At 48.9% G+C, this 22,479-nt stretch overlaps 1 protein-coding gene across 2 annotated transcripts in view; it reads left to right on the forward strand.

Moving 5' to 3' along the window:
- Positions 1-22,479, forward strand: part of CEP164 (centrosomal protein 164) — a 93,925-nt gene that overhangs the window by 68,568 nt on the left and 2,878 nt on the right. Inside the window, exons 15-29 of one of the 2 annotated variants that reach the window (XM_025358038.1) lie at positions 3,087-3,218; positions 3,309-3,525; positions 4,559-4,636; positions 4,829-4,960; positions 5,339-5,461; positions 6,694-6,837; positions 7,264-7,347; positions 7,467-7,535; positions 7,891-8,066; positions 8,383-8,509; positions 8,865-8,926; positions 9,405-9,627; positions 20,059-20,166; positions 21,025-21,139; positions 21,736-22,083. In XM_025358038.1, coding sequence (XP_025213823.1) covers positions 3,087-3,218; positions 3,309-3,525; positions 4,559-4,636; positions 4,829-4,960; positions 5,339-5,461; positions 6,694-6,837; positions 7,264-7,347; positions 7,467-7,535; positions 7,891-8,066; positions 8,383-8,509; positions 8,865-8,926; positions 9,405-9,627; positions 20,059-20,166; positions 21,025-21,139; positions 21,736-22,083 — 2,138 coding nt within the window. Of the gene's footprint in view, positions 1-3,086; positions 3,219-3,308; positions 3,526-4,558; positions 4,637-4,828; positions 4,961-5,338; positions 5,462-6,693; positions 6,838-7,263; positions 7,348-7,466; positions 7,536-7,890; positions 8,067-8,382; positions 8,510-8,864; positions 8,927-9,404; positions 9,628-20,058; positions 20,167-21,024; positions 21,164-21,735; positions 22,084-22,479 lie in introns of both variants that reach the window. The other variant, XM_025358037.1, reaches the window with a different exon arrangement.

Below are 22,479 nucleotides of genomic sequence, written 5' to 3' on the forward strand. Positions count from 1 at the left end.
GGATATTGAGCTGTTAATGAGCCATCTGTCACAGTCCCAGGATGGGAAAGGTACTACGAAAAGGTGTTAACATTTCATTTACTTGGCAATTCAACTAAAGGCTGAGTCTTGTCCTCTTGTACAGAACATCTAAGAATGGTAGAAAATTATTATTTTTAGATGATACCTAGCAAAGTATATATAAAACATTTGTGCTTAATTTAGAGAAAATAAAACAGAAAACCAACATACAAGTACTGGGAAGGTCGGAACAATCTCTCACAAGCCCAATGCAGGAAGCACTGACCCAGGGTCTGTCCTTATATTGCATCCTTGTGGATCCTCCACCAGGGAGCATCCCAAAGAACAGACACCTCCAACCCCCTAGCATCCTTCTCTTCCAGCCAACTGAGAATTGGGGCAGGGGTCCACCCAAGCAGAGTTTGACTCACCTTAAGGTGCAGTGCCTTGGAGGAAATCCTGGTGGTGTGTCCCTGTCAGCCCACCAGTCTCCTCCCCTCTTGCTGGCCACCCTGAGCTTGGCTGACTGTACTTTCCATCCCTCTCCCAAGGGCCGTGATTCCAGAGGCCCTCTTAGGTTGTGGGGAAGACTGGAATGCCAAAAGTGTCTTGATTCATGGCCTGGAACATAGTAGTTGCTGAACAAATAGTAGCAATTACTTTTATTTTCAGTTGAAATCAATGCATGTTCAGGCATTCTTGACTAAGTGACTTCTCTGTGGACAGTGCCTTGCCTGACTTTCTTCAAAATAGTTCATCACCAGAACCTGTTTCTGTTTATGCCCAAGCCTTTCTGAGGAATGGGTTCTTCTTCCCTCTGCTGGGAAATTCCATGTGGTAGAAATTTCTGGAAGCCACAGCTGATCTTACAACAAATATTTCTGGAATGAGAAGGCAGGCAGATTGGCCCTTAATTTCCTTCACTGTAAAATGAAGGGATTGGACTTAAAACTTCTAAAGTCCCTGCCAGCTCTAACACTGTTGCTGTGTGTAAAATTTAGCCATAGGACAAAGAGAAAGGGTTTCTGGGGAATCTAGAAGGAAGGATTTTTACTTATTTCAAATTTTCTCTCTCTCTCTCTTTTTTTTTTTTGTTTTTTTTGAGACAGAGTCTTGCTCTGTTGCCCAGGCTGGAGTGTGTGGCTCACTGGGCTCACCGCAAGCTGTGCCTCCCGGGTCACACCATTCTCCTGCCTCAGCCTCCCGAGTAGCTGGGACTACAGGTGCCTGCAACCATACCTGGCTAATTTTTTTTTTTTTTTGTATTTTTAGTAGGGACGGGATTTCACTGGGTTAGCCAGGATGGTCTTGATCTCCTGACCTGATAATCCGCCCACCTCGGCCTCCCAAAGTGCTGGGATTACAGGCGTAAGCCACCATGCCCGGCCAAATTTTCTCTCTTAATGGAAGAAAGTAATGGTGTTCGTATCTTGAAATAGGAAAGAATCCTAAGTCTTTTTTTGGCTTTAGGATTTGTTACAGAAGCTTTTCAAAGGAATTGTCTTCCGAATCATGTTTTTCCTAGGCTTGAATTCCCTGAGTGCCCAGCACACATCCCCTGGTCGTGTGGGGCTGTGTGAGGAGTTACTTGAAAAGGATGTGGTTTGTGTAAGCAGGGGGATGTCTGCTTAGGATGAAATGGCCACTGTTGTTGGTGTGTAAATAAGATAACCTTTCGTAGCTATCACAACTTGCTTATAGTTTGGGGCTGTGTGATGCTGTTCAAATTCAGTTAATTTATTAAGCACCTACTTTATGTCAGCTACTATGTGTGGTACCTGGGATGTAACAGATTTTAAGACAAGATTCTTTCTCTTGAGAAGCTCCCAGACTGGCAAGGAAAACAGAGATACAGAAGATGAATTATGATGCCATGTGATGCATGGTGCAGAGTAGCATGGGATAAGAAAGGTCCACATGTAAAGTGATGGGAACAGAAAGATGAATTGATAAGCTTGGAGGGAGTTGGAAAGACTTCCCAGAGAGGGAACTGGGTGTTGAGCAATGAATATGGGTTTGCTAGATAGAACCTTTTCTTGCAGAGGATCTGGGAAGGAAGAGTGTGGTAGAATGGAGGGACGGTGACTCAGCTGATGTGCCTAGAACAGAGTCTGTCGGAGTGAAAGAATGTGGAATCAGGTTGGGTGGCTATCGCTATCTTTGAGTGAGTGCCATGCTGAGGTGAAGCTGTTGACAAGAGGGGAGCCTTTGGAAGAAGTGCTGTATTACTGAAACCCAGAAGCCAGTAGTTTGCTTTTTTTTTTTTTTTTTTTGGAGATTGAGTCTTGCTCTGTTGCCCAGGTTGGAGTGCTGTGGTGCGATCTCAGCTCACTGCAACCTCTGCATCCCAGGTTCCAGCAATTCTCCTGTCTCAGCTCCCAAGTAGCTGGGACTACAGGAGTGTGCCACCATGCCCGGCTAATTTTTGTATTTTTAGTAGAGATGGGGTTTCACCATTATGGCCAGGCTGATCTCAAACTCCTGACCTCAAGTGATCCACCTGCCTCGGCCTCCCAAAGTGCTGGGATTATAGGCGTGAGCCACCATGCCTGGCCAGTAGTTTGCTTCTTGAAGCAAAGGGGAGTTCATGGTTCCCTCGTTATCCTGGAAGGTATTATGGGAGGCAGCTGTAGACCCAGAGACTGAGGTTAGACTCATCTTTAGGAAACTTTGACTGGGCGCAGTGGCTTACGCCTATAATCTGAGTGCTTTGGGAGGCTGAGGCCAAAGGATCACTTGAGCCCAGGAGTTCGAGACCAGCCTGGACAACATAGCGAGACTCCATCTCAACAGTTAGCTGGGTTTGATGGTGTATGCCTGTGGTCCCAACTACATGGGATGCTGAGGCGAGAGGGTTGCTTAAGCCCAGGAGTTTAAGGCTGCAGTAAGCCGTGATCACACCACTTGCATTCCAGCCTGGACAACAGAGCAAGAACCTGTCTCCAAACAGGAAAAAAAATAAAAAAAGATTTAGGAAGTTTCTTAGGCAAGCAACAGGGCTGTTGGAGACTGACAACCACAGCCTGTGAATAGAATAAAGACCTTTGTGGTTTCTCTGACAACCTCGCCTTTCCTTTCCATCTCAGTTCCTTGAGGGAGCGACTGCAGAAAGCCAGTGAGGAGGAGGAGGCCCGGATGAGAGAGGAGGAAAGCCAGAGGCTATCCTGGCTCCGAGCCCAGATCCAGTCCAGCACACAAGCAGATGAGGACCAAATCAGGTAAGTGCGTGCTTACCTGTGAGCTGCCCAGCCTCGTGGAGGTGACCCCAGGGTACACAGGGCCGTTCCCAACCTACTCTGTCCATCCAGGGCTGAGCAAGAGGCTTCCCTGCAGAAACTGAGAGAAGAGTTGGAGTCTCAACAGAAGGCTGAGAGGGCCAGCTTGGAACAGAAAAATAGGCAAACGCTGGAGCAGCTCAAGGAAGAGATGGAGGCTTCGGAGAAGAGCGAACAGGCTGCCCTGAACGCTGCTAAGGAGAAGGCTCTGCAGCAGCTGAGGGAGCAGCTGGAAGGGGAGAGGAAAGAAGTGAGTCAGTCAAGTGGGGACCTCACCCTCTGATATGTGTCTGGGCTGCCTGGGAGGGGACCGAGAACACATGGAGAGGAAGGGCAAGCCTTGGGTGGGCATGCAGGCTGGGGAGCCAGGTGGAGAGTAGGTCTCACACATAGACTGGCATGGGAGATGGCGAGGTGACTGCCTGGGCCCATTACTCCATATGGACCAAATTAGCTCAGGGCAGGAGCTTGCTCTGCTGTCCATGGCAGGGCAGAGGATGCAGCAGGCATCCCGAGGCCCCTCCAGGGTCAGGCTGGTTGGCAGTGGTGGCTGGAGGTTCTCAAGCAGAGAACCATCAGAGGCTTGAAGGGGAGTGTCCTGTGGATTTGAGAAAATTGGTGACTGAAAGAGATATAGCCAGACCAGAGGTTTTGAGACAAGGGCGCTCTGTCCCTCACTGTCTCTGAGGGACAGCTGCAAGGGCCTCACTTCCCACTTTTCCCTCCTTTCTTAGGATGAGAGGCTAGCAACATAGCAGGGATTTTCTCTTCGTCCATACTCCCTGTACTCCAGTCAGATGGCTGGTTTCTGAAGGTTTTAGCACAGTCTCTCTGAGCACTTGCAGTGCCTTGGAGTTCCCTTGTCTTGCTGTAGTGTTTTCCGTGTCTAAAAGCTGCAGCTCTGCACCTCACCAAAATAAAAATAAGGTTCTACATGGCCTGACTTAATGACACCATCCAACCTGGCCCCCCGGCTTGGATCTTATTTACCAGCATGGGCACCGTCTGTGGACCTGTGGCCTAGTCTAAAGGCAGGGGGTGGGAGCAGAGAGCCGAAACTTACTGAAATGCCCCTCTCTTCTGGCCTTCGTGTTCCTGTTCATTTGCCAGTTGTAGACTTCAGGGGCTGAGTTATTTCAGAGAAACAAAGATGTGCTGTGCTTCCCCGTGCTTCCCTTGACCCTGATCTCAAAGGGTTGGGGGTTGGTAGTCTTCCTGGCTCTGCCTCCCACCATGGTCAGTGCCTGGCCAGCTTCCCTCACAGTCCCTTTGCTCCTTCCCAGGCGGTGGCAAGGCTGGAGAAGGAGCACGGTGCTGAGCTAGAGCGGCTCTGCTCCTCTTTGGAGGCCAAGCACCAGGAGGTGAGACGCAGTATTCTGGGCCCCCTTCATGGCTGATTAACAGAATTCAGCCCCATCCCTGGCTACTAGGCAGTGAGCCTCTCCCTCCAGCCCCTGGGGATGGATGCCAGGTCCTCAGAACACATCCCCACACAGCAGCTGTACAGTATCCCTGAGGGACACACTTCCCTGTGTGTGCGGGGGCCTCCTCAGGTGGTCTCCAGCCTCCAGAAGAAGATAGAGGAAGCTCAACAGAAAGAGGAGGCCCAGCTGCAGAAGTGCCTTGGGCAGGTGGAGCACAGAGTTCACCAGAAGGCTTATCACATGGCTGAGTATGAGCAAGAGGTGAGTGCTGCTCTGCATCTTCCACAGTTATGTGCACCTGTCGTGGACTCTCTTACAGTCAGCTGAGCCGTCCTAGCCTCAGTGGCCTCCAGTTTGCTTTGGATGGCTCAGCTGGGGTTAGCACTTCTGGTTCCATTTTTATGCATTAGTTCCCTTGAAACCAGGTACTCCTCCAATCTGATGCCCCTGTATGCATGTGGAGAGGGTGTGTTGGGGTATGGCTGTGTGCTGACCGTGGTGTCATGGCTGTGTGATGTCCATGTTTTGTGTGTGTGTGGGGAGATTGGGGAAATGTGTGTAAGACCTTCAGGTGCAGCAGGCCCTGAGTGCTGGTCCACCTCGGTTCTGCATGCCACATGCCTGCCGTCTCCCCTGCAGCTCAGCAGTCTCCTGCGAGAGAAGCGCCAGGAAGTGGAAGGAGAGCATGAGAGGAGGTTGGACAAGATGAAGGAGGAGCACCAGCAAGTGATGGCTAAGGCCAGAGAGCAGTATGAAGCTGAGGTAGCTCGGCCACATCCCCTGTGCGCATGCACACACGTGCACACACACACACACATGCGCGCACACATGCGCACACATGCACACACATACGCACACGCACACACGCACACATGCACATGCACGCACACCCCGGGGTCCTTCCCACCTGACTGTGGGGCAGAGGAAGGGGATAAACTGTGGTCAGGGATTGTGGGAGGTTTTCCTTCCTAGTACCCTGCCAGGATGATGTTTTTTGCCTTTTTTATTAAAGCATGAAAAAGACCTCCACCTAATGAGGGGCAATTCCTTTTTTATCAGGCAGGCTGCACTTTCTTCTGATGGTAAAAGGACCCCCCATACATTGAGCTTGTACTGTGTGCCGAGAACTGTTCTGAGCTCTTTATCTATTTTAACTCATTTAGTCCTCACACCAGCCTTAGGAAAGATCTAGTGTCATTATCTCCATTTTAAAGATGAGGACACTGAGACTTGGAGAGTTTAAGTAGCTTGCCAAGATCACACTCAGCTAATAAGTGGAAGGGCTAAGATTCAAGCCCAGGGTGTCCGACTCCAAAGCCTTCAGTTTCCTCACTGCAACACCACGTCACCAGGGTTCCTCAACATCTCAGGACACCAAGAAATAGACTGGCAAGAACCAAGTAATACTGATATTCTCCCCATTTTAAGTCTTTGAGCTTAAGGTAGGAAAGTTCAGCGATTTGAGTGTACCCAAGCTGGCCTGGCTTGCTCACATTGAGGGTGAACATTGAGCGGGTAGAGGGTGGCTGACTATGGCCCACAGCTGGGCCCCTGCAGGGCTCCAGTAACTGGAACCAGTATCCCAGACTCTTTCTAGGATCTTTTCCAGGGCAGAAATAGCAGTCCCATGACGAAATTTGCTGCATCCCTTCCCCCAACCAATTATGACCGTGCTGAAGAATAGTGATACTTTATCAGTGACCTTTCATTCCTTAAGGAGGAAAAGTTGTATACGGTGGAGCCATAGGAGAGCCAGAGGGGGATTCTGTCATGGTATCCGGCCAGCCTCTGCTTCAGCCGTAGAGGGCCGCAGGCTTGCTGGGGTCAGGGCCGATGCTGTGCTTGTAACCCTCCTCTTCTCCAAGAGCTGGCTTTAGGGAACCGACGGTGTCCCTGATCTTATTGACGCAAGGCTGCAGGGCTGCGGGAGCTGTGATTTTTGTGGTGGAAGGGGCCGCCGCAGCTTCCCACCAGTGGGCCCATCCTCCTTGCAGGAGAGGAAGCAGCGGGCTGAACTTCTGGGGCACCTGACCGGAGAGCTGGAGCGCCTACAGAGGGCCCATGAGCGCGAATTGGAGACTGTGAGGCAGGAGCAACACAAGCGTCTTGAGGACTTGCGGCGCCGGCACAGGGAGCAGGTGAGGGGCCTGGGGCAGGGTGAGCCCACTGTGACCCCTCCATGCACAGTAAGAAGGTGCTGGGAGCAAACGCGTGGCCCCAGCAGGATGGAGCCTGACAGCTTCTGGAGTGCGAGTCTCTCACTGGCCATCTCCAAGCTGGGGCATCCTTGCTGCTTTGTTTTCTGGGCCAGGGAACACACCCAGGATTAGAACTAGAGGTCAGCCCCTGTAAGGCATTGGGGTTGGCACCTTCGCGTCTCCTTGCTCCAGCAGGAAGTAAACAAGGTGCGGAGCCTTCCTGGGAGGCTGCAGGGGCACACAGCGAGGAAGCCTGAGCCCAGAGTGGAGGTTGCAGTGTGGCATGGTGGGTTCTGAAACCCCCTCCTGCCCCTCAGCTAATGCCTTACACTCTTTCTGTGCTTATGTCTTTCTCTTTCTGGGCAGGAAAGGAAGCTCCAAGATTTAGAGTTGGACCTTGAAACCAGAGCTAAAGATGTCAAGGCCAGATTGGCTCTGCTGGAGGTCCAGGTGAGGGATCTGCAGGAGTCCTTGACCTCAGAGTCATAGCTCCTCTAGCAGAGGGCAGGCCCAGCCCGTCAGACCTGGGGTCTGCAGTCAGCCAGAAAATCCTGTCTCTTCTCTGCAAGGAGGAGACTGCCCGGAGGGAGAAGCAGCAGCTGCTTGATGTGCAGAGGCAGGTTGCTCTGAAGAGTGAGGTTTGTCTCCCTCTTTTGTCCTCCTTCCTGTTTTTCCTCCATCCTCTGTCTTTCTTCTCCCTGTTCCCCACATTTTGCTCATCTGATCTGTCCAGGGCACTGGGGTTCCAAACTCTCTTGGCCAGTATTCCACAAATAGTGCCACTCTGTGAACCCCACTTGGGAACCTCAAGGGAGTGGGGCTGTGGTGGGACAGGAGCCTGCAGACCTCCTGACCTCGGAGGTGGTGACTTCAGTGGCTTCGAGTTCATCCCCAGCCCATCCTCCTCTGGCTTCCCTACCCTCTAGTGCTGTCTGCTCCCTGCTGTCTCCCTGTGCTGTCTCTGGGTGCTTCTATATTTCCTTCTGCCCCTAGGAAGCCACAGCCACCCATCAGCAGCTGGAGGAGGCACAGAAGGAGCACACCCACCTGTTGCAGTCAAACCAGCAGCTCCGGAAAATTCTTGATGAGCTGCAGGCCCGCAAGCTGAAGCTGGAGTCCGAAGTGGATCTGCTACAGGCCCAGAGCCAGCAACTGCAGAAACACATCAGGTGGCATGGGCACCCTGCACTTAGCCCCGCTGACTGCCTCCTGCCTGCCCTCTGCCCTCTGACCTCTGCTGCTTGCATCATGGCCCAATTAATAGGGAGAGGTGGAGTCCCAGCTTGGGAGCTAGGCAGAAGAGCCTGTGGCTACATTTTGTAGGGAGTTGGGGTTGTTAAGATGGTGTGAAAAGCAGGGGATCTCTGGTGCTATTGTTCCTCAGGGACTTTGATGGGTGGGAGTGAGGGGGTGGAGATGGTTCTGACCCACTTCACCCCCCACCTCTGCCACCGCCCTGCCTCTCACTCCCCTCTCCCTGCTCAGCAGCCTGGAGGCTGAAGCTCAAAAGAAGCAGCACCTGTTGAGAGAAGTGACAGTTGAGGAAAATAATGTTTCCCCACATTTTGAGCCGGATCTTCACATTGAGGACCTGAGGAAATCCCTTGGGACAGTGAGCTGGGGGCGGGGGTACCAGGATGGGGTGGGGCATTGGGAGGGGCTAGGCATCAGGGGAGTAATTCCAGAGGGGATGGGTCATCCGGAGGGGTGGAACCTCAGGAGGGGAGGAGTATGTGGTGGGCTGAGGTATCAGGAGGGGCTGGTTCTGCTCTCTATGGGACCTGGTCTGTTCTTATTCCCAGCTACCAGTCGTCTCCACCAGTCAGATGATATCTATAAGTAAACAGTGCCTGGCAGCTGGAGAGCCATCTCCTTGTCTAGACCACTGGGAGGAGCTTTGGGGTCTTGAACCTGCAGGGTATCTGCTTTTGCTACACTCAGTGGACTTTTCTACCATGTGTCCCTAGAACCAGACCAAAGAGGTGTCTTCTTCTCTCTCCCAGAGCAAGGAGGACTTATACTTGAACAGGTGAGTTCCCATAGCCTGTCTTATTTCAGGTTAGGGTACCATGAAGGGGTAAGTGAGTACCTGCATCGTAGAGCTGGGTGAGCTGAAGTGAGGAGACAGTGATCACCAGTGGGGCTTAGTTCGTGGGGAAGGTTCTGGAGGATTAAGCAATCTTCTCTGGCAAGCCAAGAAACTGCCCACTGTGATCTTTGACATGGCATTCTTTTCTAGTGGAGAAACAGATTGCTGGAAGTGTCTGGTCATCTATCTGGAGGCCCCAGGCACCATCCCTCTCAGAGTCAGGGTGGGGGCACTGTCAGTCCCAGGCACTGCACACTGTGGGTATTGAACAGCGGCATCCCTACACTCACAGTGCCCAGCCCCAGCCCAGCAGCTCTGGTCTGTGCTCAGGGTGGGCATCTGCTGGGGAAGTGGCTGTGTGACCCAGAGCAGAGTTCTCAGAGGCTTCTGTTTTCCTTTTTCAACTCTCCTGCTCCAGCCTGTCCTCCCACAATGTCTGGCACCTCCTCTCTACTGAGGGGGTAGCCCTCCGTAGTGCCAAGGAGTTCCTTGTGCGGCAGACACACTCCATGCGGAGGCGGCAGACAGCTCTGAAAGCTGCCCAGCAGCATTGGCGCCATGAGCTGGCCAGTGCGCAGGAGGTGGCCAAAGACCCACCAGGCATCAAGGCCCTGGAAGATATGCGCGAGAACCTGGAGAAGGTCAGGAGCTTTGGGAGGAACCTGCCAGCCCTGTGTGTGGGAGGTGGGGAGAGTCAGCAAAACACTCCTTTGGGCTCCCCCTCAGTTGGTCATTCTCGGGACTCCATGAGAGTGGCCACCTTGGCACTGGGTCACTTATATTTCCATGGCAATGCATGGCATGCAAACATCTTTTCTAGTAGTAAATAATTTGAACCTCATGATAACTGTATTAGTCCGTTTTCATGCTGCTGATAAGGACATACTTGAAACTGGGAAGAAAAAGAGGTTTAATTGAACCTACAGTTCCACATGGCTGGGGAGGCCTCAGAATCATGGCAGGAGGTGAAAGGTACTTCTTACATGGTGGTGGCAAGAGAAAATGAGGAACAAGCAAAAGCAGAAACCCGTGATAAACCCATCAGGATCCTGTGAGACTTATTCACTATCACAAGAACAGTATGGGGGAAATGGCCCCGTGATTCAAATTATCTCCCACCAGGTCCCTCCTACAACACATGGGAATTATGGGAGTACAGTTCAAGATGAGATTTGGATTGGGACACAGCCAAACCCTATCATTCCACCTCTTGCCCCTCCATATCTCATGTCCTCACATTTCAAAACCAATCATGCCTTCCCAACAGTCCCCCAAAATCTTAACTCATTTCACCATTAACCCAAAAGTCCACAGTCCAAAGTCTCATCTGAGACAAGGCAAGTCCCTTCTGCCTATGAGCCTGTAAAATCAAAAACAAGCTAGTGACTTTCTAGATACAGTGGGGGTACAGGCATTTAGTAAATACAGCCATTCCAAATGGGAGAAATTGGCCAAAAACAAAGGAGTTACAGGGCCCATGCAAGTCTGAAATCCAGTGGGGCAGTCAAATTTTAAAGCTCCAAAATGATCTCCTTTGACTCCATGTCTCACATCCAGGTTACACTGATGCAAGAGGCAGGTTCTCATAGTCTTTGGCATCTCCGCCCCATGGTTTTGCAGGGTACAGCCCACTTCCCGGCTGCCTTCACAGGTTGGCATTGAGTATCTGTGGCTTTTTGAGGTGCACAGTGCAAGCTATTGATGGATCTACCATTCTGGGGTCTGGAGGATGGTGGCCCTCTTCTCACAGCTCCACTAGGCAGTGCCTCAGTAGGGACTCTGTGTGGGGGCACTGACCCCACATTTCCCTTCTGAACTGCCCTAGCAGAAGTTCTCCATGAGGGCCCCACCCCTGTAGCAGACTTTTGCCTGGGCATCCAGGTGTTTCCATACATCTTCTGAAGTCTAGGCAGAGGTTCTCAAACCTCAGTTTTTGAATTTTGTGCAGCCGCAGGCTCAACACCACGTGGAAGTTGCCAAGATATGGGGCTTGCACCCTCTGAAATCATGGGCCAAGCTGTACCTTGCCCCCTTTTAGCAATGGCTGGAGCAGCTGGGATGCAGGGCACCAAGTCCCTAGGCTGCACACAGCATGGGGACCCTGGGGAAACCATTTTTTCCTCCTAGGCCTCTGGGTCTGTGATGGGAGGGGCTGCCGTGAAGACCTATGACATGTCCTGGAGACATTTTCCCCATTGTCTTGGGGATTAACATTTTGCTCCTTGTTACATATGCAAATTTCTGCAGCTAGCTTGAATTTCTCCTGAAAAAAACGGGTTTTTCTTTTCTTTCTTCTCTTTTTTTAAATTATACTTTAAGTTCTGGGATACATGTGTAGAACATGCAGGTTTGTTACATAGGCATACACATGCCATGGTAGTTTGCTGCACCCATCAACCTGTCATCTACATTAGGTATTTCTCCTAATGTTACCCTTCCCTAGTCCCCCACCCTCACAGGCCCTGGTGTGTGATGTTTCCTTCTCTGTCCATGTGTTCTCATTGTTCAACTCCCACTTATGAGTGAGAACATGCAGTGTTTGGTTTTCTGTTCCTGTGTTAGTTTGCTGAGAATAGTAGTTTCCAGCTTCATCCATGTCCCTACAAAGGACATGAACTCATCCTTTTTTATGGCTGCATAGTATTCCATGGTGTATATGTGCCACATTTTCTTTATCCAATCTATCATTGATGGGCATTTGGGTTGGTTCCAAGTCTTTGCTATTGTGAACAGTGCTGCAATAAACATACGTGTGCATGTGTCTTTATAACAGAATGATTTATAATCCTTTGGGTATATACCCAGTAATGGGATTGCTGGGTCAAATGGTATTTCTGGTTCTAGATCCTTGAGGAATCGCCACACTGTCTTCCACAATGGTTGAATTAATTTATACTTCCACCTGCAGTGCAAATGCATTCCTATTTCTCCATATCCTCTCCAGCATCTGTTGTTTCCTGACTATTTAATGATCGCCATTCTAACTGTTGTGAGATGGTATCTCATTGTGGTTTTGATTTGCAGTTCTCTAATGACCAGTGATGATGAGCTTTTTTTATATGTTTGTTGGCCGCATAAATGTCTTCTTTTGAGAAATGTCTGTTCATATCCTTTGCCCACTTTTTGATGAGGTTGTTTGTTTTTTTTCTTGTAAATTTGTTTAAGTTCCTTGTAAATTCTGGATATTAGCCCTTTGTCAGATGGATAGATTGCAAAAATTTTCTCCCATTCTGTAGGTTGCCTGTTCACTCTGATGATGGTTTCTTTTGCTGTGCAGAAGCTCTTTAGTTTAATTAGATCCCATTTGTCAATTTTGGCTATTGTTGCCATTGTTTTTGGTGTTTAGTCATGAAGTCTTTGTCCATGCCTATGTCCTGAATGGTATTGCGTAGGTTTTCTTCTAGAGTTTTTATGGTTTTAGGTCTTACATTTAAGTCCTTAATCCATTTTGAGTTAATTTTTGTATAAGTTGTAAGGAAGGGATCCAGTTTCTGTTTTCTGCATATGGCTAGCCAGTATTCACAACATCATTTATTAAATAGGGAATCCTTTCCCCATTTCTTGTTTTTGTCAGGTTTGTCAAAGATCAGATGGTTGTAGATGTGTGGCGCTATTTCTGAGACCTCTGTTCTGTTCCATGGGTCTATGTATCTGTTTTGGTACCAGTACCATGCTGTTTTGGTTACTGTAGCCTTGTAGTATAGTTTGAAGTCAGGTAGCATGATGCCTCCAGCTTTGTTCTTTTTGCTTAGGATTGTCTTGGCTATACAGGCTCTTTTTGGTTCCATATGAAATTTGAAGTAGTTTTTTCTAATTCTGTGAAGAAGGTCAATGGTAGCTTGATGGGGATAGCATTGAATCTGTAAATTACTTTGGGCAGTATGGTCATTTTCATGATACTGATTCTTTGTATCCATGAGCATGAAACGTTTTTCAATTTGTTTTTGTCCTCTCTTAACATTGAGAAGTGGTTTGTAGTTCCCCTTGAAGAGGTCCTTCACATCCCTTGTAAGTTGGATTCCTAGGTATTCTCTTTGTAGCAATTGTGAATGGGAGTTCACTCATGATTTGGCTCTCTGTTTCTCTATTATTGGTGTATAGGAATGCTTGTGATTTTTGCGCATTGATTTTGTATCCTGAGACTTTGCCGAAGTTGCTGATCAGCTTAAGGAGATTTTGGGCTAAGACGATGAGGTTTTCTAAATATACAGTCATGTCATCTGCAAACAGAAACCATTTGACTTCCTCTCTTCCTATTCGAATACCCTTTATTTCTTTCTCTTGCCTGATTTCCCTGGCCAGAACTTCCAATACTGTGTTGAATAGGAGTGGTGAGAGAGGGCATCCTTATCTTGTGCCGGTTTTCAAAGGAATGCTTCCAGTTTTTTTCCCATTCAGTATTGTATTGGCTGTGGGTTTGTCATAAATAGCTCTTATTATTTTGAGGTACATTCCATCAGTACCTAGTTTATTAAGAGTTTTTAGCATGAAGGAGTGTTGAATTTTATCGAAGGCCTTTTCTGCATCTATTGAGATAATCATGTGTTTTGGTCGTTGGTTCTGTTTATGTGATAGATTATGTTTATTGATTTACGTATGTTGAACCAGCCTTGCATCCCAGGGATGAAGCCGACTTGATCGTGGTGGATAAGCTTTTTGATGTGCTGCTAGATTCAGTATTTTATTGAGGATTTTCACATCGATGTTCATCAGGGATATTGGCCTGAAATTTTCTTTTTTTGTTGTGTCTCTGCCAGATTTTTGGTATTAGGATGATGCTGGCTTCATAAAATGAGTTAGGGAGGAATCCTTCTTTTTCTATTGTTTGGAGTAGTTTCAGAAGGAATGGTACCAGCTCCTCTTTGTACCTCTTGTAGAATTTGACTTTAAATCTGTCTGGTCCTGGGCTTTTTTTGATTGGTGGGCTTTTTTTGATTGGTAGGCTTTTAATTACTGCCTCAATTTCAGAACTTGTTATTGGTCTATTCAGGGATTCAACTTCTTCCTGGTTTAGTCTCGGGAGGGTATGTGTGTCCAGGAATTTATCCATTTCTTCTAGAGTTTCTAGTTTATTTGCATACAGGTGTGTATAGTATTTTCTGATGGTAGTTTGTATTTCTGTGGGATCAGTGGTGATATTCCCTTTATTATTTTTTATTGTGTCTATTTGATTATTCTCTCTTTTCTTCTTTATTAATCTGGATAGCGGTCTATTTTGTTAATCTTTTCAAAGAACCAGCTCCTGGATTGATTAATTTTTTGAAGGGTTTTTTGTGTCTCTATCTCCTTCAGTTCTGCTCTGATCTTAGTTATTTCTTGTCTTCTGCTAACTTTTGAATTTGTTTGCTCTTGCTTCTCTAGTTCTTTTAATTGTGGTGTTAGGGTGTCGATTTTAGATCTTTCCTGCTTTCTCCTGTGGGCATTTAGTGCTATAAATTTCCCCCTAAACACTGCTTTAGCTGTGTCCCAGAGATTCTGGTACGTTGTGTGTTTGTTCTCATTGGTTTTAAATCACTTACTTCTTTTTTTTTTTTTTTTTTTTGAGACAGAGTCTTGCTCTGTCACCCAGGCTGGAGTGCAGTGGCACAATCTGGGCTCACTGCAAACTCCACCTCCCAGATTCAAGTGATGCTCCTGCCTCAGCCTCCTGAGTAGCTGGGATTACAGGTGTGTGCCACCATGCCCAGTTAATTTTTGTATTTTTAGTAGAGACGGGGTTTCACCATGTTTGTCAGGCTGGTCTCGAGCTCCTGACCTCGTGATCCTCCTGGCTTGGCCTCCCTAAGTGTTGGGATTACAGCTGTGAGCCACCACACCCAGCCTTGAGTGAGTTTCTTAATCTTGAGTTCTAATTGATTGCACTGTGGTCTGAGAGACTGTTTGTTATGATTTCTGTTCTTTTGCATTTGCTGAGGAGTGTTTTACTTCCAATTATGTGGTCAGTTTTAGAATAAGTGCTATGTGGTGCTGAGAAGAATGTATATTCTGTTGATTTGGAGTGGAGAGTTCTGTGGATGTCTATTAGGTCCACTTGGTCTGGAGCTGAGTTCAAGTCCTGAGTATCCTTGTTAATTATTTGTCTCGTGTTGATCTGTCTAATATTGACAGTGGGGTGTGGGAGTCTAAGTCTCTTTGTAGATCTGTAAACTTGCTTTATGCATCTGGGTTCTCCTGAGTGCACATATAGTTAGGATAGTCAGCTCTTCTCCCTTTACCATTATGTAATGCCCCTCTTTGTCTTTTTTTATCTTTGTTGGTTTAAAGTCTGTTTTATCAGAGACTAGGATTGCAACCCCTGCCTTTTTTTGCTTTCCATTTGCGTGGTAAATATTCCTCCATCCCTTTATTTTGAGCGTATGTGTGTCTTTGCACATGAGGTGGGTCTCCTGAATACAGCACACCAGTGGGTCTTGACTGTTTACCCAGTTTGCCAGTCTGTGTATTTTAATTGGGGCATTTAGCCTGTTTACATTCAAGGCTAATATTGTTATGTGTGAATTTGATCCTGTCACTATGATGCTAGCTGGTTATTTTGCCCATTAGTTGATGCAGTTTCTTCATAGTGTCAATGGTCTTTACAATTCGGTATGTTTTTGCAGTGGCTGGTACTGGTTGTTCCTTTCCATTTTTAGTGCTTCCTTCAGGAGCTCTTGTAAGGCAGGCCTGGTGGTGACAAAATCTCTCAGCATTTGCTTGTCTGTATGGATTTTATTTCTCCTTTGCTTATGAAGCTTAGTTTGGTTGGATATGAAATTCTGGGTTGAAATTCTTTTAAGAATGTTGAGGCCGGGCGCAGTGGCTCACGCCTGTAATCCCAGCACTTTGGGAGGCTGAGGCAGGCGTATCATGAGATCAGGACATCAAGACCATCCTGGCTAACACGGTGAAACCCCGTCTCTACTAAAAATACAAAAAATTAGCCGGACATGGTGGCGGGTGCCTGTAGTCCCAGCTACTCGGGAGGCCGAGGCAGGAGAATGGCGTGAACCGGGGTGGGGTGGGGGGTGCGGAGCTTGATCTCCTGACCTCGTGAGCCACCGTGCCCGGCCTGTTTGTTCCTTTTCATTCTTTTTTCTCTAATCTTGTCTTCATGCTTTATTTCGTTAAGTTGATCTTCAATCTCTGATATCCTTTCTTCTGCTTGATCGATTCAGTTATTTGTACTTGCGTATGCTTCACGAAGTTCTCGTGCTTGTTTTGCAGCTCCATCAAGTCATTTATGTTCTTCTCTAAACTGGTTATTCTAGTTAGCAATTCCTCTAACCTTTTTACAAGATTCTTAGCTTCCTTACATTGAGTTAGAACATGCACCTTTAGTTCAGAGGAGTTTGTTATTACCCACCTTCTGAAGCCTACTTCTGTCAGTTCGTCAAACTCATTCTCCGTCCAGTTTTGTTCCCTTGCTGGTGAGGAGTTGTGATCCTTTGGAGGAGAAGAGACATTCTGGTTTTTAGAATTTTCAGGCTTTTTGTGCTGGTTTTTCCTCATCTTCATGGATTTATCTACCTTTGGTCTTTGATATTGGTGACCTTCAGATGAGGTTTTTGTGTGGATGTCCTTTTTGTTGATGTTGATGCTATTCCTTTCTGTTTGTTAGTTTTCCTTCTAACAGGCCACTCTGCTGCAAGTCTGCTGGAGGTCCACTCTAGACCCTATTTGCTTGGATATCACCAGTGGAGGCTGCAGAACAGCAAAGATGGCTGCCTTTTCCTTCCTCTGGAAGCTTTGTCCCAGAGGGGCACCCACCAGATGCCAGCTGGAGCTCTCCTGTATGAGGTGTCTGTCGACCCCTGCTAGGCGATGTCTCCCAGCCAGGAGGCATGGGGGTCAGGGACCCATTTGAGGAGGCAGTCTGTCTCTTAGCAGGGCTTGAGTACTGTGCTGGGAGATCTGCTGCTCTCTTCAGAGCCAGCAGGAAGGAACATTTAAGTCTGCTGAAGCTGCACCCACAGCTGTCCCTTCCTCCATGTACTCTGTCCCAGGGAGATGGGAGTTTGATCTATAAGCCCCTGCCTAGGGCTGCTGCCTTTCTTTCAGATATGCCTGCCCAGAGAGGAGGAATCTAGAGAGGCAGTCTGGCTACAGCAGTTTTCTGGAACTGTGGCGGGCTCAGTCCAGTTCGAACTTCCTGGTGGCTTTGCTTACAATGTGAGGGGAAAACCGCCTACTCAAGCCTCAGCAATGGCGGACACCCCGCCCCGACCAAGCCCGAGCATCCCAGGTCGACTTCAGACTGCTATGCTAGCAGCATGAATTTCAAGCCAGTGGATCTTAGCTTGCTGGGCTCTGTGGGGGTGGGATCTGGAACTAGACCACTTGGCTCCCTGGCTTTAGCCCCGTTTCCGGGGGAGTGAATGGTTGTGTCTCACTAGCATTCCAGGTGCCACTGGGGTATGAAAAAACTCCTGCAGCTAGCTCGATGTCTACCCAAATGGCTGCCCAGTTTTGTGTTTGAAACCTAGTGCCCTGGTGGTGTAGATTCCTGAGGGAATCTCCTGGTCTGAGGGTTGTGAAGACCATGGGAAAAGCATAGTGTCTGGGCCAGAATGCACCGTCCCTCAAGGCACAGTCCCTTGTGTCTTCCCTTGGCTAGGGGAGGGAGTTCCCTGACCCCTTGTCTTCCAGGGTAAGGCAACGCCCACCTTGTTTTGGCTCGCCCTCCATGGGCTGCACCCACTGTCTAACCAGCCCCAATGAGATGAGCTGGGTACTTCAGTTGGAAATGCAGAAATACCTGCCTTCTGCATTGATCTCGCTGGGAGCTGCAGACTGGAGCTGTCCGTGTTTGGCCATCTTCCCAGCCCCTCCAGGGTGTTTCTTTTCTACTGCATCATCAGGCTGCAAATTTTCTGAACTTTTATACTCTGTTTCTCTTTTAAAATGAAATGCTTTTAACAGCACCCAAGTCACCTTTTGAATGCTTTGCTGCTTAGAAATTTCTTCCGTCAGAGACACGAAATCACCTCTCTCAAGTTAAAAGTTCCACAGATCTCTAGGGCTGGGGCAAAATGCTGCCAGTCTCTTTGCTAAAACATAACAAGAGTCACCTTTGCTCTAGATCCCAACAAGTTCCTCATCTCCATCTGAGACCACCTCAGCCTGGACCTTATTGTTCACATCACTATCAGCATTTTTGTGAAAGCCTTTTAACAAGTCTGTAGGAGGTTCCAAACTTTCCCACATTTTCCTGTCTTCTTCTGAGCCCTCCAAACTGTTCCAGCCTCTGCCTGTTACCCATTTCCAAAGTCGCTTCCACATTTTTGGGTGTCTTTTCAGCAACACCCCACTCCTGGTACCAATTTACTGTATTAGTTCATTTTCATGCTGTGGATAAAGACATATCTGAAACTGGGAAGAAAAAGAGGTTTAATTGAACTTACAGTTCCACTGGGGAAATGATTCTGGGGAAGCCTCAAAATCATGGCGGGAGGCAAAAGGCACTTCTCACATGGTGGTGGCAAGTAAAAATGAGGAAGAAGCAAAAGCAGAACCCCCCAATAAACCCATCAGATCTCATGAGACTTACTATCATGAGAACAGTATGGCGGGAATGGCCCCCATGATTCAGATTATCTCCCACCAGGTCCCTCCCACAACACATGGGAATTGTGGGAGTATAATTCTAGATGAGATTTGTGTGGAGACATAGAGCCAAACCATATCAATAACCCTTTATAATGTGCAAGGCAGTAGTAATAGTCCCATTTTCCTGGTGAAGAGTATGACTAATGTTTAGTACTTCCAAACCCAGTGCTTTGCCTTTCCATTCTGTCACACTAAAGACTTCGTTCGTACATGAAAATCTTTTGAACACACTTAGCAAAAGGCTTTGAGTTAGTTACCTGCCCTGCTTCTCTGATAGCCTAATTTGCAATGAAAAAGCAGATACTTCATTATCATTAGTTGGGATCACAGATCTTTGACCAGTTGAGGGTCCTGGTAGGGTGAGCTTTCTTGGATCACCTGGGCCCTTAGAAATCTGATGGTGCTCAGCCAGGTGTGGTGGCTCATGCCTGTAATCCTAGCCGTTTGGGAGGCAGAGGTGGGTGAATCACTTGAGGTCAGGAGTTCGAGACCAGCCTGACCAACATGGTGAAACCCTGTCTCTACTAAAAATAATTAGCTGGGTGTGGAGATGTGTGCCTGTAATCCCAGCTACTCAGGAGGTTGAGGCAGGAGAATTGCTTGAATCCAGGAGGAGGTGGAGGTTGCAGTGAGCCAAGATTGTGCCACTGGACTCCAGCATGGGTGACACAGTGAGACTCTATTTAAAAGAAAAGAAAAGAAATGTGATGGTGTTCAGAACTGGTAAAGGGCTCAGGCCCCAGTGGCTCCTAGGACTGGCTTGGGGTCAGCAGAGAGCATGAGGCTGGAACAGACAGAGGGGCAGCTTCCCAGGGTTATAAACATGCTGCCTGCGGCCCTGTCATTGCCCTGCTTAACCCCTCTCAACCATGGTGGTGGTGGTGATGAGAGTAATGATAATTGGAGCAGTGATAATAACCATTTGCGGCTGATGTGGTGGCTCATGCCTGTATTCCCAGTGCTTTGGGAGGCTGAGGCTGGAGGATCATTGATTTTGAGACCAGCCTGGCCAACATTGCAAAACTCTGTCTCTACAAAAAAAAAAAAAAAAAAAACACACACACACATAGCTAGGTGTGGTGGCACACATCTGTAGTCCCAGCTACTTGGGAGGCTGAGGTGGGAGGATTGCCTGAGCCCAGGAGGTTGAGGCTGCAATCAGCTGTGATCAGACCACTGCACTCCAGCCTGGGTGATGGTGAGACCTCATCTCTAAAAACAATAACCATAATAAATGATAACCATTTGGTTACCAGTACCCATTTGAGAGTTTTTAAGGTGTGGGCATGGTGTTAAGCATGCAACATAGTCACATACTCTTTCTCATGTAATTCTCACGACCCTATGAACAGTCGTAGTTCTCTTTTCCAGATGAGAAAGCAGACTATAGTAATTTGTTCAAGATCAGCCAGTCAGCAAATGGCAGGGTTGGGACTCCAGCGTCTGTGTAGGTAGTCATTTCTCCTCTGTTTTCTCCTTGGCTGCAGGAGACCAGGCACCTGGATGAGATGAAGTCGGCCATGCGGAAAGGCCACAGCCTCCTGAAGAAGAAAGAGGAGAAACTGAATCAGCTGGAGTCCTCTCTTTGGGAAGAGGTGCAGCCTCACGGCCACATAGCCCAGTGGGCCCTGGCCTTCCTCTTCTGTGCTTGGGATTGGGTTGAGTTCTTTGGTCCTGCATCGGGGGAGCTGGGCCTCTAGGGCCCAGGATTGGGCAGTAGGCTTGTCTACTGGCTGATGAAGGTGGCAGTGGCTTCAGTTCTGAGTTTGTTGAAGACACCTGTGGGTTTGGATACCTGTGCTGAATGGTCCTGAATACACCTGGACCCTCTTGCTAAAGGTGCCTGAGAAGAGGGCCGAGCCCTTACCCTACCCTGGTCCCTAAGGAGAGGTATGACCAGGGCGTCAGGAATGGACACACACGATAGGTTTTCCTGCCTGCCCTGGGACCTTGTGGACGTTCTCCTGGGTGTCTGAGGTTTAGATGTAGCGCGGGGGAGGCTTAGGTGCAGTAACACTGCAGGGAGAGCTTACTGGGAAGGGTGGTGGGGGTCTGTGTGGGCCTGATGGCACTGTTGTCTGTGTCTCAGGCATTTGGGACATATGCTGAGCCTTGCTTCCCTCCCACCCTCTGTGAGGCAGCCCTGTGTGATTTGCTTTGCCCAGGGTGCCTGGTGGAACTCTGGGCCCCAGAGGAGTCTACTCGCCAAGTCCTCAGTTCCCACACAGCACAAGGGCAACAGCCTACATACTGCCTTGAATTTGTAGCAGCAAAATTGCTAGGAGAACAAATGGAGATGGCCATGTTTGATGGATTTGTGTAAGAAAACCAGCTTAAAGACAGAACATACAGAAGAACCTAGCTCAGTGTCCTAGCCACTTCCTAGAAAGGAAAGAAGAAGGGTAGAAAGCATGTGGGAGAGGTCCGTCATAACTGCTAACTCTACCCTGCAGGCCTCAGATGAGGGCACTCTGGGAGGATCCCCCACCAAGAAGGCGGTAACCTTCGACCTCAGTGACATGGACAGCCTGAGCAGTGAAAGTTCCGAATCTTGTTCCCTGCCTCACTGTGAGTGGTGGTGGCAGCAGAGGAGTGAGTGGGGGAGATGCGGGGTGAGGACCATGGTATCCATGGAATGGGAGGAACTTGGGGAACAGAAGAAGAACCCCCTTCCCTGCAGAGGGAGGCCTCTGTGAGCTGGTGTCTGGACCAGGTGCTCAGTCAATGCTGGGAAGGAATCAGACCATCTAGGTTTGCCAGCACATGGGGCTGAAAGGTCAGGGAAGCCTTCTGAATGCTGCAGAGCACTCTACAGTGTGACCGCTGGCCCTGCTGACCTTTCTCTTCCAGGGCCTCCTTGGGGAGGCTCTTCTCTCTCGGCTGCTCTGGCCTGTATGTGATGGAAGGGCCCTCTCCCCTTCCTTCTCTCTGGGGTCCTGGGCCCATCACCCAGGGCCTTACCCTGGAAACCTGTTTCCCAGCTTCTCACCTGCACTGTCTGGAACACAGAAGTCCTGCCATCCCTGACCCCCTCATAAGGCTACGGGGCTGTTTGGAGAAGCAGGGAGGGGTGGCCAGTAGGTTGCTGCATGACAGCTGTGTCTGGGAATGGTCCAGGGTCCTGAGCTTGAGTCCCTTCCCACCATCCACCTCTTTTCTTTCAGTTGACTCAACCCCAGGTCTTACCTCCCGCAAGATCCATGGGCTGAGCCATTCCCTCCGGCAAATCAGCAGCCAGCTGAGCAGCGTCCTTAGCATCCTGGACAGCCTCAACCCTCAGTCGCCGCCGCCGCTCCTCGCCTCCACGCCAGCCCAGCTCCCTCCCCGGGCCTCCAAAAGCACCCCCACCCCCACCTACTACGGCTCCCTGGCCAGGTTCTCAGCCTTATCATCTGCTACACCCACGTCCACCCAGTGGGCCTGGGATTCAGGGCAGGGGCCCAGGCTCCCCTCCTCTGTGACTCAAACAGTGGACGACTTCCTGTTGGAGAAGTGGCGCAAGTATTTTCCATGTAAGCCCCACTCTGAGCGGAGCCTTCCCACCTGCCTCCTCCTCCTCTTCCTTCCTTTTCTTCTACCCTCTTTCTCCTGCTCCTTTTTCCCTCTTCCTCTTTTGCATCCCTTTGCCACACCTCTCCTCCCCCAACGTTGCCATAGTCCATTGGTCCATTGACTCTGCCTGTGGGTCCCTGGGGAAGGAGACATTGCAGGTGGCCCTGCAGCCAGGAGTTCTGTGGGTCAGGATGGTTTAGATGGAGCCTGGCTGACTGGGGCCTTTCTTATGGATTTTGGAGCTCAGCAGAACCTAAAAGGTCATTGTTGTCATTATCTTAATAGCTACCATCTTGTGCAATGCATTATGGGCCAAGCAGTTTATATATATTTTTTCATTTAGCTCTTATTCTCTG

Source organism: Theropithecus gelada, chromosome 14 (genome assembly GCF_003255815.1).
Source record: "Theropithecus gelada isolate Dixy chromosome 14, Tgel_1.0, whole genome shotgun sequence".
Taxonomy (NCBI): Eukaryota; Metazoa; Chordata; class Mammalia; order Primates; family Cercopithecidae; genus Theropithecus; species Theropithecus gelada.